This window comes from Lolium perenne, chromosome 7 (genome assembly GCF_019359855.2).
Source record: "Lolium perenne isolate Kyuss_39 chromosome 7, Kyuss_2.0, whole genome shotgun sequence".
In the NCBI taxonomy this organism is placed as follows: Eukaryota; Viridiplantae; Streptophyta; class Magnoliopsida; order Poales; family Poaceae; genus Lolium; species Lolium perenne.
In genome coordinates this window covers 80,787,365-80,807,274 of record NC_067250.2, presented here as the reverse complement: position 1 = coordinate 80,807,274, position 19,910 = coordinate 80,787,365, and the positions used below count along the sequence as shown (strand labels likewise).

At 49.8% G+C, this 19,910-nt stretch overlaps 1 protein-coding gene across 1 annotated transcript; it reads left to right on the top strand.

Annotated features, from left to right (window-relative positions):
- The first annotated feature begins 2,872 nt into the window (after positions 1–2,872).
- Positions 2,873–3,841, top strand: LOC139833626 (uncharacterized mitochondrial protein AtMg00810-like). Its single transcript, XM_071823952.1, has one exon. The coding sequence runs from the start codon at positions 2,873–2,875 to the stop codon at positions 3,839–3,841; it is 969 nt and encodes a 322-aa protein (XP_071680053.1).
- The last annotated feature ends 16,069 nt before the right edge of the window (positions 3,842–19,910 follow it).

Here is a 19,910-nt window from a genome sequence, read left to right as displayed (position 1 = left end):
TCTCCTCGCAGAACAGAGCGCGTGTCATGCAGATCAGGTTCCAGCTCTCGAACCTGAAGAAGAAGGACCTCTCCGCTGCGGACTACTTCAACAAGATGAAGGCCCTGGCTGATGCCATGGCAACCGTCGGCGTTCCTCTCGGCGACGAGGAGATCCTTGGCTATATGCTTGCTGGTCTTGGCCAGGAGTATGAGTCCCTCGTCACCACTCTGACTGCCCGCGATGACGCGGTCAGCCTCAACTCGTTCTACGCCTACCTCCTGGGCGCCGAGCTCCGCATCGAGCAACAGGCGTCGTCGGGCGAGATCTTCGCGTCCGGGAACTCCGTGACGCGCCAGCAAGATGGCAACCGCGGTGGCTACCGCGGAGGACAAGGAGGAGGCGGTCACCCTGGTGGCCAAACTGGTGGCCGTGGCGGACGCAATGGAGGCGGACGCGGCCGTGGGCGTGGCAATGCCAATGGCATCAAGTGCCAGGTCTGCAACAAGTATGGGCATGACGCCCTTCGCTGCCGCCAGCGTTTCAACCATGCCTACCAGCCCGAGGACAACGGCAACTTCAACAACAACCGTGAGCGTGCTGAACGCTCCGGCAACGCCGCCACCTCCGGCACCTATCAGGTCGACAACAACTGGTACCTCGACTCTGGAGCCACTGATCACCTGACCAGTGATCTCGACCGCCTCCACGTCCACGAGCAGTACAGCGGGAAGGACAACGTCCACGTTGCAAACGGCGCAGGTCTGAAAATTTCGCACATTGGTCATTCTTCTCTTACTGGCTCAAATACATCTTTGTCTCTTCGCAATATTTTGCACGTACCTGAACTTCATAAACACCTTTTATCTGCTCATAGACTCATCTGTGATAATAATGCCTTTGCTGAACTCCACCCTGACTATTTTCTCATCAAGGACCGAGCAACGAGGGCGGTTCTTCTTCACGGCAGGGCTGAAGGAGGTCTCTATCCGGTGGTGCCAAGCTCGTCGTCGTCTTCCTCGCGTCGCCATGGCTTCTCCAGTGTCACACTTCCTCCAGATCGGTGGCACCAGAGGCTCGGGCATCCGTCATCAAGCATAGTTGAGTCAGTCCTTAGGCAGAATAAAATCCCTTGTGCACCACCTCATGAGTCAGTCGTGTGCGATTCGTGTCAGCGCGCCAAAATACACCAGCTTCCCTACTCCCTTTCGTCACATGTAACCACAGCTCCACTTGAGCTCATTCACACCGATGTCTGGGGTCCAGCCCGTGTATCTGTTGGCGGTTTTCGCTACTATGTTAGTTTCCTCGATGATTTCAGTCGTTTTACATGGATTTATTTGCTCAAACGCAAGTCTGATGTGGAACATGCCTTTTACAGCTTTCAAGCTCATGTTGAGCGTTTTCTGAATTCCAAAATTCTGGCAGTACAGTCAGACTGGGGCGGTGAATACCGTCGTTTGCATCGCTTCTTCGATCGCATAGGGATTCGCCATCGTGTGACATGCCCTCATACCTCTAAGCAGAATGGGATTGCTGAAAGAAAGCATCGCCATATCGTGGAAACCGGGATAGCATTACTTGCTCATTCTTCCCTACCACTTCGCTTCTGGGACGAAGCTTTTCTCACCGCCGTATATCTGATAAATCGCATGCCATCTCGCACAATCAAGAATTCTACACCCCTCTCTCGCCTTTTCGGCGAAACTCCTGATTACTCATCTTTGCGCGTGTTTGGGTGTGCGTGCTGGCCGAACCTCCGGCCATATAACAATCACAAACTTGATTTCCGTTCTCGCCGGTGTGTTTTCATCGGCTACAGCCCATTACATAAAGGGTACAAGTGCCTCGATCCATCTTCTGGTAGGATTTACATCTCCAGGGACGTCGTGTTCGACGAAACCATCTTCCCTTTTCACTCCACCACCACACCCTCGGCACCTTCCGCTCCTGCCCCTGCTCGCTTCCCTGTTTTTGAGCCAGTAGTGCAGGATGATCATATGCGCAATTATGACCTAACCCTGTTAGCTTCTAATGACACTGCCACGAGCAGCTCGTCCTCTTCTGCAGGTACTGCCTCCGACGCGCATACTGGATCGGCGTCCTCAGGTGATTCTACTCCACCACCCTCGCCTGCGGCTGATCCCTCGCCTTCACCGTCGCCAGCTGCTTCCTCGCCACCACCGTCGCCAGTCGTGGACAGCGGCGGCTCCACCGCAGCAGCATCTGCCGCACCTTCACCACCAAGGACAACTCGTCGGCGCATTGCCAAGATTCCGACTGACGGTACCATCCTCTATGATCCACGCAAGCGAGCATTCTTTGCAGAGCCCAAAAATTACCGTGCGGCACTTGATCATTCTCAGTGGCGCTCAGCTATGGAGGCGGAATATTCAGCTCAGCTGCAAAATTCCACCTGGACGTTGGTGCCGCGTCCCCCTGGACAAAATATTATTGGCTCGCGCTGGGTTTTCAAGGTGAAGGAAAAGCCTGATGGCACTGTTGATAAATTCAAGGCTCGATTGGTGGCTCAGGGTTTTACACAGAAGTATGGTGTTGATTATCTCGATACTTTTAGTCCGGTGGTGAAATCAGTGACTGTCCGTCTAGTTTTGGCAATTGCAGTCTCGCGTGGTTGGAGCATGCGTCAGTTAGACATCAGCAATGCTTTCTTGCATGGAGACCTGACAGAAACAGCCTATATGAAGCAGCCTCCGGGGTTTGAAGATCGTCGCTACCCGGGTTATGTCTGTAAGCTGAACAAAGCGATTTATGGCTTGAAAAATCTCCACGAGCATGGTACTCTCGATTGAGTGATCGGTTGCAGCAGCTGGGTTTTACTCCCTCACGTGCTGACACTTCCCTCTTTGTGTTTCATCAGCCCGATCTCACAATGTACATGCTTGTGTATGTCGATGATATCGTCATTGTCAGCTCTTCTATCGCAGCAACTGATCGGCTTCTGCATCGTCTAGCTCACTCGTTCCCTGTCAAAGACCTTGGCCCTTTGCGGTATTTTCTTGGTATTGAAGTGGCGTCCACTCGAGGGGGAATATCCTTGACTCAGCAGAAGTATGCTTTTGATTTATTGCGTCGAGCTAATATGCATGATTGCAAACCTGTGTCTACCCCTATGTGTTCAGTAGAGAAGCTTTCCAGGGAAGTTGGCAGATTGCTTGATGAGGACGGGATTTTTCAGTATCGCAGCACTGTCGGAAGCTTGCAGTACCTTACACTCACCCGTCCAGATCTTTCCTTCGCCGTAAACAAAGTTTGCCAATTTCTGTCTTCTCCAACTGAGGTGCACTGGGAAGCCGTTAAAAGAATCTTGCGTTATGTTCGTGGAACTATTGACACTGGGCTGCATATTCAGAAATCGTCTTCCTCTTTGTTGAGCATCTTCACTGATGCAGATTGGGCCGGGAATGTCGATGATCGACGGTCCACCGGTGGGTTCGCTGTTTTCTTCGGACCAAACCTAGTTTCCTGGAGTGCTCGCAAACAGCCAACTGTTTCCAGATCATCAACAGAAGCTGAATATAAAGCGCTCGCAAATGGAACTGCAGAAGGGACTTTGATTCAGTCCTTGCTTAAGGAACTACGGATTTCTCAGCCTCGAGCTCCTGTTCTCTGGTGCGATAATCTTGGTGCAACGTACCTCGCAGCAAACCCTGTTTTCCATGCTCGTACTAAGCACATCGAAGTCGATTTTCACTTCGTTCGTGAAAAGGTAGCACTTGGAGCTCTAGATATCCGGTTTGTCTCTTCGCAAGATCAGGTGGCTGATGCCTTCACAAAACCGCTCACCAAAGTGACACTTGCTCGTTGCAACCGCAACCTCAACCTCATTGCAGTCGGCTGAGTTTGAGGGGGAATGTTAACCAAACCGTATAGAGCTAGATAAGGCTTAGGTTAGTTACACTAGTGGAGAAGAGGCCTTTGGACCCAAGCAAATGACCCACTGCTGAACCAAACCGGGTCCAATGCCCCCATTGGACCCGGTTCGTTTCTGCCCAGGACGACCCCACCCGCTGTTGCCTGTCCTGTAGCGGCCTTTGGACCCGGTTTGTATGACAAACCGGGACCAAAGGTCCACCCGCAGGGCGCGCCAGGCCGTGTCAGCCTGGGGAAGCCTTTAGTCCCGGTTTGTCATACAAACCGGGTCCAAAGGCCCCCCTCTGGCTATATAACCTTGCCCCTGCCCAAGTGTGAGCCACACTTAGCCATTTTTTCACTACCTTCACAAGAGGGTGTATTGCTCTCCTCTCTTCTTCACATGCACAAGAGGTGTTTGATGAAATGCTTAAGAGGATTTGCCACTTGAGTTTACACAAATCAAGCCACACTTAACTTGCTTTTTTCTTCTTCATCGAGGTTAACAACTTTATCCTTTCCATCTGCAATTGATAAAATGCATGTGTATATATACATCGTGATGTTCTGTAATGGTTTTGATCAGCTTAATTATATCATGCAGATGAATCGGCAATGGATGTACATTGACCGACGGTTTGACGAGTTCATCAAGCGGGCCTGGATAATTTTATGGCCGTGGCGGAGGCAAACAAACATGGTGGCTTCATGTATTGTCCATGTGTGGACTGCAAGAATACCGTAAATTACGCTCGCTCGAGTCTCATTCACAGCCACCTTCTGCGATCCGGTTTCATGCCCAGTTACTATTGTTGGACCAAGCACGGAGAAATAGGGGTTATGATGGAAGACAATGACGAAGAGGAAGAGGATGATGACGGTTATCCCAATTTCCCCGAAGACGATGAGACAGCAGAAGGCCATGAAGACAATGAAGTAGAAGCTCAAGAGGCACCAGATGAGCCTGCTGATGATGATCTTGGCCGGGCCATTGCTGATGCAAGGAGAGAATGTGAAACTGAAAAGGAAAGGTTGGCCTTCGACAAGATGATAGAAGATCACAACAAATTGTTATACCCAACTTGCGAAGATGGCCATAAAAAGCTAGGAAGCACACCGGAATTGTTGCAATGGAAGGCGTAGAACGGTGTCACCGACTCAGGATTTGGAAAGTTGCCGACAATAATTAAGAGGAAGCTTCCAAGGGGTAACGAATTGCCCGCCAAAGCACGCATTTAAGCGAAGAAGATTGTCTCGCCCTCTAGGATTAGATGTGCAAAAGATACATGCATGCATTAATGACCGCATCCTCTACCGCGATGAGTACGAGAATTTGGATGCATGTCCGGTGTGCACCGCATTGCGGTATAAGATCAGACGAGATGACCCTGGTGATGTTGAGGGCGAGCGCCCAGAAGAGGGTTCCCGCCAAGGTTATGTGGTATGCTCCTATAATACCACGGCTGAAACGCTTGTTCGTAAATAAAGAGCATGCTAGGTTGTTGCGATGGCACAAAGAAGACCGTAAGAAAGACGTGATGTTGAGGCACCCTGCTGATGGCTCCCAATGGAGAAAAATCGATAGAGAGTTCCCAAACTTTGCACAGATGCAAGGAACTTACGGTTTGGTCTCGTACGGATGGCATGAATCCTTTTGGAGAGCAGAGCTGCAGCCATAGCACCTGGCCCGTGACTCTTTGTATATATAACCTTCCTCCTTGGTTGTGCATGAAGCGGAAGTTCATTATGATGCCAGTGCTCATACAAGGCCCGAAGCAACCCGGGAACGACATTGATGTGTACCTGAAGCCATTAGTCGAAGAACTTCTACAGCTGTGGTCCCTAGCAGGTGTACGTGTGTGGGACGAGCACAAGCAGGAGGAATTTGACCTAAGAGCGATGCTTTTCATAACCATCAATGACTGGCCTGCTCTTGGTAACATTTCAGACAGTCAAACAAGGGATACAATGCATGCACACACTGTTTACATGAGCTCGAAGGTGATTATTTGGAAAAAGGTCGAAGGTCGTGTACCGGGGCATCGTCGATTTCTTAGGCTTACCCATCCCGTAAGAAAGAAAGGAAAGCATTACAACGGTGAGGCTGATCACCAGAGGAAGCCTCCCCATCGTGATGGTGTTGATATATTTGGTATGGTCAAGGATCTAGATGTAATATTTGGAAAGGGTCCTGGCGGACGGTCTGTTCCGAATGACGATGCCGGACACGCGCCCATGTGGAAGAAGAAATCTATATTTTGGGATCTACCCTATTGGGAAGTCTTAGAGGTCCGCTCTTCAATCGATGTGATGCACGTGACGAAGAATCTTTGCGTGAACTCGCTAGGCTTTCTCGGGTGTGTACGGGAAGACAAAAGATACACCGTAAGCACGGGAGGACCAAAGCAACGTTGGAAAGACCCCAAAAAGCTGCATGAGAGAGTTAAAGGACGTCATTTATCCAGCTACGCTCTTACAAAAGCAGAGAAGGAAATATTTTTTGAATGTCTTAGCGAGATCAAGGTCCCGTCCTGGCTTCTCCTCCAATATAAAGGGAATAATAAATATGGAGAAGAAAACATTCCGTAACTTGAAGTCTCATGACTGCCACGTGATAATGACACAGCTTGCTTCCGATTGCATTGAGGGGCTTCTACCGGAAAATGTTCGATTGCCCATTGTGAAGCTATGTGCATTCCTCAATGCAATTTCTCGAAGGTAATAAATCCAGAAATTCTACCGAGGTTGCGTAATGATGTGGTCCAATGTCTCGTTAGTTTTGAGCTGGTGTTCCCACCATCCTTCTTCAATATTATGACACATCTCCTCGTTCACCTGGTCGATGAGATTTCCATTCTCGGTCCCGTGTTTCTACACAATATGTTCCCCTTCGAGAGGTTCATGGGAGTCTTGAAGAAATATGTTCATAACCGTGCTAGGCCGTAAGGAAGCATCTCCAAGGGCTATGGAAACAGAGGAGGTCATTGAATTCTGTGTTGACTTTATTCCTGACCTTAAGCCGATTGGTGTTCCCGAATCGCGGCATGAAGGGAGACTAAGTGGAAAAGGCACGCTAGGAAGGAAATCAATGATATGTAGGGACGGGATTTCTTTGACTCAAGCACACTACACAGTCCTACAAAGTTCCACATTGGTGGCTCCGTATATCGGTGACCACAAGAACTTTCTACGCTCCTTAACCCGGGCGGTCGAACGATTGGATTAGACGTGAACACATGTCGACTTTCGGCGGTTGGTTGCAAAAACATCTCCTGAATAACGAACATATTGAAGATCAGTTGTACTTGCTGGCCTAGACACCATCTTCGATCGTAGTGACTTTCCAAGGGTACGAGATAAATGGGAATACATTTTACACGATCGCCCAAGATAAAAGAGCACCAACCAAAACAGTGGTGTCCGCTTTGATGCAATAATGAATGAAGGCCCAAATGACACATATTATGGTTACATAGAGGATATATGGGAACTTGAGTATGGACCTTCTTTTAAGGTCCCTTTGTTTAGGTGCAAATGGGTCAACAAAACAGAGGCGGGGTTCAGTAGACAAGTTGTATGGAATGACAACAAGTGGATCTCAACAATCTTGGGTATAGAGACGAACCATTCGTCCTAGCCAAGGATGTGGCCCAGGTTTTCTATGTGAAGGATATGTCTACCAAACCAAGAAAAAGGAAACATAAGGAAACAAATACATCAAACGATGAGCCAAAGCGCCACATAGTTCTTTACGGAAAAAGAAACATCGTGGGAGTGGAGGACAAGACAGACATGTCGAAGATTATAATCAGTTTGATGAAATTCCACCCTTCGAGTGAACATTGATCCAAGCATCAAGTTAAATGATGAAGATGCTCCATGGTTACGGCCGAAGAAGATTAATTAAATGATGAAGATGCTCCATCATCAAGTTAATTGAAGAATGTTCATGGCACAAATGAGTATGTCAACATGGCAATCAATTTCCCATTTATTTTTGTGTAATCATGTAACTGTATGTAAGATATTAAAAGTGGAGATGCGCCACGGAGATTTCCCAACCCTTTCCCCAACACTGTTAGATGAGATGTAGTCGTTCAGGGCTTGGCAAGGCGTATCGATGCTCCTTTTATAGGCACGGCACCTCTTCTACTTTGTCTTGTTCCTTCGACGGGCGTCGTGCGCTACATGCTTTATCTCATCGAAAGCGGTGCGTCCACCCATGCGTTCTTATCTCGCCGACATCTTTAGTCCCGGTTGTACCCACCAGCCGGGACTAAAGGTTACCCACACGTCCTTATCCCACCGACAGTTTTGTTAGATGACACAAAAAGGATCTTTAGTCCCGGTTGTACCCACCAGCCGGGACTAAAGGTTACCCACACGTCCTTATCCCACCGACGCTTTTGGCGCCACTGCGTTCCCGCCTATTTTTCTTCCCGCGCTTTCCACCGCTTCCCGCCTCCGTCCTCCCGCCATTTTTTCACTATATATATGTTGGCTTGGCCTCCATTTACATATCACATCTAGACTCATATCTCGCAAACCTCATCACCAGGTCACATGGCTTCCATCGTATCTCTAACCCTCCGGGAGGCGGAGGCGCTTTGCGCGTCGAACTACCCCCTGCCCGCCGGGCTACCGCGTCCCTACCGGCTGGTTGCCGAGCTGCCGGAGGGGTACCGGTCCCTCCCCGTCCCTCTAGGTGTGGCGCGCGAGATGGCCATCACGAACCACTACTACTTCGAGCTCACGCCAGAGCAGCGGAGGAATCCCCGATGGCATCCCGACTACAGCCCGACTTGGGAGAGCTTCTTCATCAATCGGCGTGAGAGGGCGTCGCTGTGCACGAGGAGGGCGGCCCGCCTCCTTCGAACTTCAACGAGGCCGGCCGTCGGCTGTGGTGGCGCGACCGAACTCTCCAGGGCGTCATGGCCCACCGTGGCCCCCGCCTGCGCTACCCTCGGTCCCAGCCCACGCGTGCTCTCCCGCCGAGGTTTGACTACCGTGACCCCGATGCCAGCGACGATGATGACGGCGACTACGACGACTACAAGTGGCGAGTACTATAGGGCTAGGCACGAGTATGACCGAATGACTCGAACGATCGAATCTGGCCATGTATCTTAATTAATTTTCAGTTGAGCTAGGCACGAGTACTATAGGGCTAGGCACGAGTACTATCTGGCCATGTATCTTAATTAATTTTCAGTTGAGTTCTGTACTTTAATTCCACATGTAATCTGGCGGGAAACTTTTCTCATCATCAGCGTCTGCCACAACGACTTTATTGAAAATACAATAAAATAGATAAACAACTAGTCTAGTCGATCTACTCGTCGTCGGAGGTTGTCTCGGTCCAAATGTCGTCCCACCGAGGGTCGTTGTCGGCGCGTCGTAAGCGCGCGCCGCCAGCTCCGGGGTGTTGTACGTGCCGAGGGTGAGCCGGAAGCCACCGGCACGCATCTCGGCGTAGAACCTACCGTTCGGCCGCGCTCGGACGCCACGGAAACCGGACGAGCCGCGACGGCGCGGCGGCATCCCGGCGACGAATGAACGGAGGCGACGGCGACGTGTGGTTCCGCTGCGCACGCGGCGCTTTATAGCACAGCGACGCGGCAAGTTTGGCGACGTGTGGCGCGGGGAAGCGGCGGGCGTGGCACGTGGAAGCGGCGGCGACAGTGGCGCGGGGAAGCGGCGGGCGTGGCATCGTGGAAGCGGCGGCGGGTGGCGCGAAGCGGCGGGCGTGGCACGTGGAAGCGGGATCTACACGCCGCACGGCGGTGGCGGCGGGCGAGGCACGTGGAAGCGGCGGCGACACGTGGCACGGGGAAGGGACACGTGTGGCGGTGGCGGTGGTGGGCAGTACACGGCGGTGGCCCGTACATGGCGGTGACGGTGGTGGCTGCGGTGGCGGTGGCGGTGGTGGGCGTACACGGCGGTGCCGACGGTGGCAAGACACGGCGGTGGCGGTGGTGGGCAGGCGGTGGCGATGGCCACTACACGGCGGTGACGGTGGTGGCCAGCGGTGGCGGTGGCGGTGGTGGGCAGTACACGGCGGTGCCGACGGTGGCCGACACGGCGGTGGCGGTGGTGGGCAAAGCGGTGGCGGTGGCGACATGGCCACTACACGGCGGTGACGGTGGTGGCCAGGCGGTGGCGGTGCGCTGGCTTTTTCATTTGAAATAAGGCGGGATTGAAATTTTTAAAATTTGGCCTTTGGACCCGGTTTGTATTACAAACCGGGACTAAAGGCCTTTTTGCGCGCGCAGCGAAAACGCAGCAAAATGGTTTTAGTCCCGGTTTGTATTACAAACCGGTCCAAAGGTTTTGGACCCGGTTTGTAAAACGCACCGGTCCAAAGGGGTATAAAATCGACACTTCGTCTCGCGCGAGATCAATCGCGCGGAGACGACGGAACGACGCCGCCAGGTTGCCCGCTCGCCACATCGCCGCCCACCGCGCCGCCGCCACCGCTGCTGTCGCTGCTGCCATCGCGCTGTCCGCCGTCCGCCGTCCGCACACACCGCGCTGCCGCCACCGCCACGCCGCTTCGCAGCGCCAGCGCATTTGTCCGCGCCGTCCGCCGCCGCGCGCTTCCGTCGCGGCCGTCCGCTGCCGCCCGACCGCCTGCCCGCTGCCGTGCCGCCGCGCGCCTTTCCTCCTCACCGCTAAGGTGAGCTGGCCACCATTTTTTTTTTAAGTTTTAAGATTTTTAGATTTTTGTTTTTATATATGTTAGATTAATTAGTTTAGTGTTAGATAGAAAATTAGTGTTAGATTAATTAGATTTTTGTTTAGTGTTAGATTTTTAGATTTTTGTTTTTATATATGTTAGATTTTTAGATTTTTAGTGTTTAGTGTTAGATTTTTAGATTTTTGTTTTTATATATGTTAGATTAATTAGTTTAGTGTTAGATAGAAAATTAGTGTTAGATTAATTAGATTTTTGTTTAGTGTTAGATTTTTAGATTTTTGTTTTTATATATGTTAGATTTTTAGATTTTTAGTGTTTAATTAGTGTTAGATTTTTAGATTTTTGTTTTTATATATGTTAGATTAATTAGTTAGTGTTAGATAGAAAATTAGTTAGTTTGTTAGTGTTAGTGTTAGTGTTAGTTTGTTAGTGTTAGTGTTAATAGTGTTAGAAAATTAGTTAGTTTGTTAGTGTTAGTGTTAGTGAAAAAGTTAGTGTTAGTGTTAGTGAAAAAGTTAGTGTTAGAGTTAGTGTTAGTGAAAAATTAGTTATATAGTTAGTGTTAGTGTTAGTTAGTGAGTATGTAGTGCCACCGCGCCCCCGGCCCAAAATAAAGTATGTAGTGCCGGCGCCCCCCAAACGGTAGTGCCGGCGCCGACTAAGTAGTGAATTTATTTTTTAATTTATGTTAACGTTGGTACATATATATATGATTTGTTTCCGTAGCTACGATGCCGCGACAATGACAGCCGGCGGGCCGTGGTCTGACTCTCACCGAGGAGATGGAGCAGATGGGGAGGTCCGGACCGGCTCCGCCGGGGTGGCACCGGGAGGTCTTAGCTTCCGGTCGCGGACCTTAGGCGGAATCCGGGTCCCGTTGTCGACCCGGATATTCTTTGGTGGAGGTCTTATGGGCCACGGTCGCTTTCAGGAGCCGGCCCCGCCGGAGGAGGTAGCTCAGCGCATTGAAGCGGAGGACCAGCACGTTCGCCGTTACATGTACGCGTTAGACAACATGTATAGGACCGGATGGAGCGTTATGCGGGGATCTCATGTTAGCTATGCTCCCGTTGTTGTTCCGTGGCTTTGGGGCACACCAGCGCGGCTCAGACCCGGTCGGCGCCTCTAGGACCCGGTCTGCGCGGTTGAGTGGTTGTAGTAGTGATTGATATGTATTAGGGTTAAATAAACATGAACCCGATCTATGTATGCATGTAATCACAGATTCGCTTTCAGCACTATATTATCGATCCTTAGTTAAGAACTACACATATGTAACTCCATTTTCAGTTTTCGCATTATCCTTAATTTGATCATATGATGGTTCCTATGTATAGCTTGCAGGTCGTTGTAGAAAGCATGGAGAGAGATGAAATTCAAGAAAATTTCATGGAGGAACTCATAGCAAACGGTACTCTGGATGATCGCGACGACGACGTTATTCCAGATGATAAGTGTGACGATGTCACCGCAACTTATTTGAATGCCTCCGGTGAGGGAGCGGAGGATATTGAGGAAGAAGATCCTAGTGGCGCCGGTGAGGAACAAGATCATCATAATGGCTCCCGAACTGTAGTTATCACCGAGGTATATAAATTAATTAAGCCGCTGTTGATCGACTAGATGCATTAACTAATGAAATTGTACCTGACTATGAACTATTTCTTTTTAGCCCTCCGGATCGAGCACTTCTTCCGTAAAGTCGAGGAAGCGAGGCCCGGCCACAAAGTTGGCAGCCGGTGTTAGGCACCACATCACCCCCATCGAGAATGATGGTAAACCGATTGCTCCAGAGAAAGGTGCAAAGGCATTTATAGCTCAATGCGGAGTGCTTGTTAGGGACCACGTCCCGATCACCGTTCGAGAATGGCACAAGCCGAAGGGACTAGTGCTGTCTGCAGAGGAAGAAGCTCAAGGTCTTTATATCGATGATGTAGCCAAAAACAGCATTATGAACAAGCTCATGGCACATTTCAACATAGTACCCGAAGAGGGGGTGACGCCGAGAAGGCCAAGATGGAGCAGGCCCTCCGCGAGTTTGGCAAGAAGAAGATGGCCGAACTATTCAAGAGCCACAAGAAAAGATTGCGCCGCCTTATCAAGTTAAAGAAGACTCCGGACAGTGAGAAGGTAAAAAGTCACTGGGACGAATTCGTGAAGTACAAAGACGGAGTCGTAAGAATTTTGAGAAGGTCGGAAATAAATAAGGCAAATGCTGCGTTGAAGCTATATCACCAAATTCTGGGTCCAGGTGGATACAGTGGCTAACCGTCCTAAGTGGGAGGCAGCTGAGGCGGAACTGACCAAGAAAGGGATCGGCATTAGGGACACACGGTTGGATCGAACGGTGCAAGGAGTGGTTCTACGGGATTGGGGGAACGTTGGATCCGAAACAGTGGAAGTGCATCTATAAGAAAGCTCATCTGAAGGTTCCCATTGATGCCCTGGAAAAGGCACATAGGGACGTGGAGGCGGGGTTGTTCCAGCCCGAAAGAGAGAACGATGAGCTGACACGCGCCTTGGGAACAAAGAACACGGCGGACGAACACGAGGCACGCAGGCTCCGTTCCGTGGAAGTATGGCTTTCCCGCGGAAAGGAAGAGATTTCCGATAAAAGCCATGAGAGGAGGAAGGCAAGGGAAACAGACCGCCTGGCTAACTTAGAGGAGGGTATGAGCACCATGCAAGCCCAATTAACCATGGTAACCCAAGTACTTACATCTCGTATGGCTCGGGGGCAGGCTGTAGATCCCGCATCGCTCAATGCCATCGCCCGTCGCAATCTCAACCACACCGGAAAAGCAGCGTGGCTTCCTCTCAGCAGGTGGATAATGATGATGCTGATGACCAGGTGGTCGAGCCTCCTCGCTACCCCCCCGTGGATGATCTCACTGAGAGCCGTCCTTGTGAGCTGCATGTTAAAGTTTTCAACCTATCCTTCAAGGCGGCGGTCGGCATCCTCTTACCTACAAGGTCTTACCATTGCCGTCCGGTCCAAGACGACTTTGCTGTTGTGATGGTGGATGAAGTGTTGAGAGAGTATGAGGGGTTGCTGCTTGAGCACCCTGCAGGTGAAGATGGGGAAATCAAAGAACTGGGAGAAGCCCGTAGAACCACCGTGCAATGGCGGAAGGAGAACATTGTGTTTCCAGGTGAGAAGCCAACAAGCAGGCCACCTCCGCCTCCTCCGCCACCTCAGTCTCCTCCGCGTGATGATTCTCCTCTGCGCGATGATGATTCCCCTATCCATGACCAGTCTCCTCCGCGTGAAAATACTCCGCCGCCTCCTCCTCCTCGTCAGGAGACTCCGCCGCTTCCACCTAAGCAAAAGAGGAAGCGGTCCGCGGCACCTCCTACAGCTCCGAAGAGATCATCAACTCCAATGAGGGAACAGACTCCGAGTTGTTGCCACATGAGCAGATCGAAGAGCAAAAGGCGTTTCTTGCAATCGCGCCGAAGAAGATGTTTATTCCACCGCAGACATGCTGAAGCACTTTGCCGAGACGAGAATGAAGAGACCTGAGCCGAGAGCTGATTATGACCGCTCTCTTGGACAGTCCTCTAGTGCGATGAAAGAAGCATATAAAGTCGCCCAGCTTTGACAGCATGACATTCTGGCCGCACCCCACTTCATCGTGGAGCCCTATCATGTTCCTGAGACGGCATCGATGATCGAACGGGCGGCTAGAGCTCGTGGAGCATCGCTGAGTACGAAGATTACTATCCGACGGCTCAAATGGTAAACAAGTATAGATACGGATCTGATCTCGTCAAACCTGGCGAGCTCGCGTCTAGGGACTCGAATGCGAAGGTTGCATGACTGGTACCCGAAAGCCTGTCGACGATGTGTAAGGTACATCAAGGTGTATCTTTGAGATGAGCATTACTTACGGGGGGAAGACGAGATAAACCTTGAGTTAGAAGAACTGTTTCAGCTTATTCAATCAAGACGCCCTCGACAAAGCTGTCATCGCTTGCTACGCTCGTAAGTGATTTATTTGTGTAATTAAGTTTGTAGCTCATTCATTTGCACTAACAATTATCCTCATTATATTCTTTGTGTACGCTATACATTTAATTATGCAGAATGAAGAAGCTGGAATACAAAAGAGGCAAGCTCCTACCGCTGGGGTTCATAGACCCAAACACAGTTCATGAAGTTACGGTTCGACGGTACCCCAAGGACACAGAGGACAACATCGTAATGTTTTTAGAGAAGCAAGCAGACAAAGAGGATATATTCTTTCCCTACAACTTTAAGTGAGTGTTATATATAACATACATTATGCTTGTGCACCTTCCACTTTATTCTCGTAATCATTAAGCTATGCTTGTGCGCTTTCCACTTTATTCTCCTAATCATTGATCTTCACCTTGGAGTCGTAAACGTTATGGACTCGAAACGTAAAGAATATGCGGAATGGGCGGACATGGCTGCCATCCTCCGTGAGGTAGTTTCAATCAATTTCGTATTGGCATCTTCATCTGCTCTAATTCGAAGATATCATCAACTAATCAATTACTCATTTACTCATTATTTTTTATCGGGCAGGGCTTGGAAACGGTTCATCAATACTGTTCCGGGTGAATGGAAACCGGAGCTTACATTTAGAGATTACCCGTAAGTAGTACTATATATATAGCTATGTCCGTGAAACTTTATATATGATATTTACTTTCAATACGATGCTTGATTATTAGTTTGATCGAACTATTTTTTCGTAAAGTGTATGAGGCAGGAAAAAGGGAATAACTTATGTGGATACTACGTCTGCACCTTCATGCGTGACATGTCCTGTCCCAAGGGTGGGGATGCCCAAATACACCACACTCGTGTACGATAACAAATTTTCACAATTAATCTTAATTAGTACCATCTATTGTATTGAGTTCCATTCATATATTGATCTCCTTTTTTAAATATAGATGACACGCCTGCGGGACACTCTCATAACAGCGGATCAAATAAAAGCAATTCAAGAGGAAATCGCGGGATTCTTTATTACCGAGGTCCTTACCCCAGGTGGAGAGCACTATCGGAAGATCGTGACGTCGGACGATATTCGTTCAGGAAAAGTTGTATTGTAAATATGCATGCATTACGTGTACTGTGTTGACTATGTCGTGTACTGTTGACGATGTCTATATATATTCATGACGATTTTTTGTGGTTTCTTGAATGATATATATATGCATTGCTGAAACTCTGCCGCGGCAAGGGAAACAGACTGTTTCTCTCCGCCAAGGCAGAGAAACGCTGGTACAGCCGAAATCTGTGCCGCGGCAGAGAAATAGCAATTCCTGGCCGCGCAGAGAAACATAGGCCCGGTTCGTACCACGAACCGGGACCAAAGCCCTTCCACCGCGAGCTCCCTGGCCGCACCACGTGTCGAGGCCTTTAGGCCCGGTTTATGTTTGAACCGGGACTAAAGGGTACCCCCTTTAGTCCCGCCTTGTTGGTCCCGGTTCGGGAACCGGGTCTAAAGGCCCAAATGGACCGGGCCTATTGCCCCGTTTTCCACTAGTGTTAGCATCTCATGTGTGATCGTATGCGTGTACATCACGTTGTATAGATGCGATCAGGTTGTTATGATTGTTGTTACTAACAACCTTGTAATCTATCTGTAACCAAAAACCCTAGTTTGGGTATATAAATAGAAGAGAGGCCGGCGGGTCATATCACGCCAATTCATTGTGTTTAACTGCAGGTTGCCTCAAAAAGAAAAGTTAGCTTTACTTTTGCTCGAAAAGCTCAGTACGGTTTTGCCCACGATTATGAGCTAGCCACATTGACTTCCTGCCTTCCACCTGCACTTGTTCTTCCATCGATCAAGCTGTACATGACAAGTGACTTCACCTTTCAACGGAGTGAAATTTCTGTTAAGAAAGCCTTCAAGCTAGGGAGGAGCACAAAAGCTCCTACGCATATATCCCTGCAAGTTGCAACCGTACCGTTTATTCAGGCCAGTGATTATTTTCGATTCACTGAAAAATGAGGGCACCGATAGATAATGGCCAGGCCAGCCGACACTGAAATGTAGCTAATTCAGGAACATAGGAGTAGGCAGACATACAATCCAGGCGCTGATGGCCTCTCAAGAGGCCCGACACAAACGGACATCAAAAGTACTTTGGGTCAGGCCACATACACTAAATTAGTTGCCCGACCATCAGTTTGCATCGAGGGTAGCGCCAACAGCTTGACGTATTTTAAAATTTGAAAATATTTTTTTCAATGAGATAGATAGAAACAATTACATAGATTTTTTTCATATGTTTTGAGAAATACATAAATTTGAAACGGTGCAAAATGAGGAACCTAACTACTGGGTTGTGATGGCTATCGTCTTCTTCGCTACGAAGAAAGAACACTTAGTCACCCAAACTAGAGCTCTGGGCGTCCGCGCTTTCCTCGCTGACATGGAAGAACATCCAGAAACCTACACTAGTGGTCTCGATTGGTACTTGTCATCTTCGCTGCAAAGAAAGAGCACCCTAGATCCTACAGTTGCTGTCGTTGTCTGCACTGGAGTCATCGTTGTGGTAACGCCTACGGCAGGATGAGTCGTCGAACATACTGACGCGCATGTCGTCATCGCCTTCGTAGCGGCAGAGCAGCATGCATCCGACCTCCTGGCTGTGGGCGCGAGAAACTTCTCGAAGCCAGCGTCGAGGTACATCTTGCCTTGCCCGTCGAACATGACCTCAATGGGCCACCGACAAAAGCCATAGCTGGCTTCCCACAAGTTCACGGTAGCCGGCGAGAAACTCCATGAACTTGTCCGAGACTCTCTTTATGCCGAAAGGTTCCTCGATGATGTGTACGAAGAACTCGAAGTACATGTTGTGCAGCCACTCCGAGTCCGCAGGGGAGGGCGAACGCGACAGATCTAGCATGGTCTCCCTTGTCCTGGCCATAGCGACCGCGTGTACGGCATCGGCCCCTAGGACCCGACATGGAGCGCATGTGGAGAAGGTTTGGGGAGGTAGCTAGGGTGTGGGGATAGGGGAAGTATGCGCCAACGCCCAATTTTATATGCCAAGGGCATCCGAGGGGGTGGTGGGACGCAGTAAGACGGACACGCATTGCTAGGCCTAGGAAACCTGCATCGTTGCACGGCCATTAATTTACTTGGTAGGTTGCGGAAGCGACACCACCCCGCCAGTTGGTAGTGTAGAAAATGATGCAGACGTGGCCGATGCAAGGCGAGCCTGAGCCTGAGCCTGAGCCCGAGCCCGAGGGGATCGGTCACACGCTGCGTCCGTGTTGACACGTTCGCAAGCAAATTTGGACATCGTTTATGTCTCGATGGATTTTTTTTAATAAAGGGAATATATTAATATCGAGAGATACCAATTACACCCAGCCTCTGCAACAACGCACCACCCTAATGGCACTACGGATGCACACAGCCAAAAAAACGAAAAGAAAACTAAGAAACAAAAGTCCCGCTACAGTATCACGGACCTAACAACAGCAATACATCCACCACCATGACAACACCTGAATTGCAGACTCTCCAAAAAACGACGCCTCCAAGAAGGGAATAGTGCTTCAACACCGTCGTCGCCCAATCAAAGATCTTAGGTTTTCACCCTGAAGATAGTCCCCACTCTCAAAACAATGCCTCCACCAAGGTCACTGCCAGGCACAACCAGTTAAGGCCAGACCTTGGATTTTCACCCTGAAAGGTAGGACTCTGCGCTTCACATGTGTTGTCGCCCCCACTTTCATACCGCTGTTGTGAAGCCCGGACACCAAGCAAGCCCCTCAACAGCGCGGAGACTTGAACCTCCCTTAGCTAGTCCTCCCCTCCGGCCTTCATGAAATTCTCTTCTTCCGATTTTCATCATGGATCCATAGTCACTTGATGTCACTTGATGTCTCGATGGATAGCCCGATCAGTTTGTGATGGGCCGCTGAGTTGAGGTGCAGACCTATTTTTTTACCGCACAGTCGCACCGGTCCCTTTATATTTGTTTGCGTCATGTTTTGAGGCCATTGAGTCCGGGATTTCTTTTGGTTTGGTTGATGGTCCAGCGAACACGGATTTGACTCACGAATCATCGTGGCGTGTACTCCATCAAGCTTGCTCAACGTGAAGAAAGAAAGGACCGTAGTACCAGAGAGAGATCGCTGCATCCGCGTGCATGTTGTAAAGTGAGATAACGTACGTGATGGGATGGGACTCAACCGAGAGAGGAGGGAAGAATATTCCCATGACAATGGGGCGCGGCCAATCCGATCCATCGTCCTCGGCGCGCTGTCTGCACGTTCGGCACTCGTAGCCATCAATCGATCTCGGTTCAAGCCTTCTCTCGCGCCACGTTATTAAGGCATGGAAGCAGTACACACATGTTTTCCTTTTTTTTTTTCCCTTCTTTCGAGATCTGCAATACCAAGAGAAATTAAGATTAGGCATGGAATAAAATCCATATTATTCTCAATTTTGAACTCCATACCAATTTCGTGGTAGCCAAACAAGTTTATTCTCAGAATCACAAAAAATATCACTAACCCAAGACCCACCATAATGCGTCGACAGCCTAGTCCCCTACCAGGCTACCAAGCTGAAAGGATCCCACTGTGACGGGTACAACTAAAAAAGATTGATCTTTTGATCCGCGTGCAACACGAGCGACTACAATGCGCGGACAACATTTGATTAGTACTTCCGTGCGAGGCACCATGCTAGGATGCTAGTACTTCCGATACAACACACGGGTACAATTACGTATAAAAGACGAGTACAGTTACGTACAACACACGAGTACAATGGCGTACACGAGCGAGTACAATCGTGCACACGACCGAGTACAGTGGCGCAGACAGTCGCGTAGATGAGCGAGTACAATGGCGCACACGAGTGAGTACATGTACAGAAGTACATTGACGTCAAGTGAGTTGTCTTACCTTGACGAAGGTTGATCTTTTTTAATGATTTCGCATTGTGACTCTCTGATGTCTAGTGAGCATTCTGTCGATATCTATAGCACTTGGACTTCAGAATTGTCCATGAAGAGCTTTGGGGGGAGATATGTACCGGGCCTTGGCTCGGCCGGTTGCTGCGGGCTTTGGATAAATCAAAGGCTGACGTGCATGGGCCAGCTACTCGGCACGGGCTCGGTAAAAAATCTCCCGATTTCACGTGGAAGCAAACGCCGCAAATTTGCTCTCAGTCCAGCCCAGTCCAGGGTTGCCTCTTGCCCTGCTCGCCGTGCACGAACCGCGAAAAGCTCCCCTCGCCGCCGTCCCCGTCTCCGGTTGTCACGCGATGTGAGCACACGAGCAGCACCCATCCACATGGGGCTTCCGCGGCCACCCCCGACGGTCAGCTCGACGGAGAGCCACTCCGCCGCT

Bases quoted from the DNA above. Each gene is read 5' to 3' on its own strand.
- LOC139833626 (XM_071823952.1), top strand. From the start codon at position 2,873: ATGTACATGCTTGTGTATGTCGATGATATCGTCATTGTCAGCTCTTCT.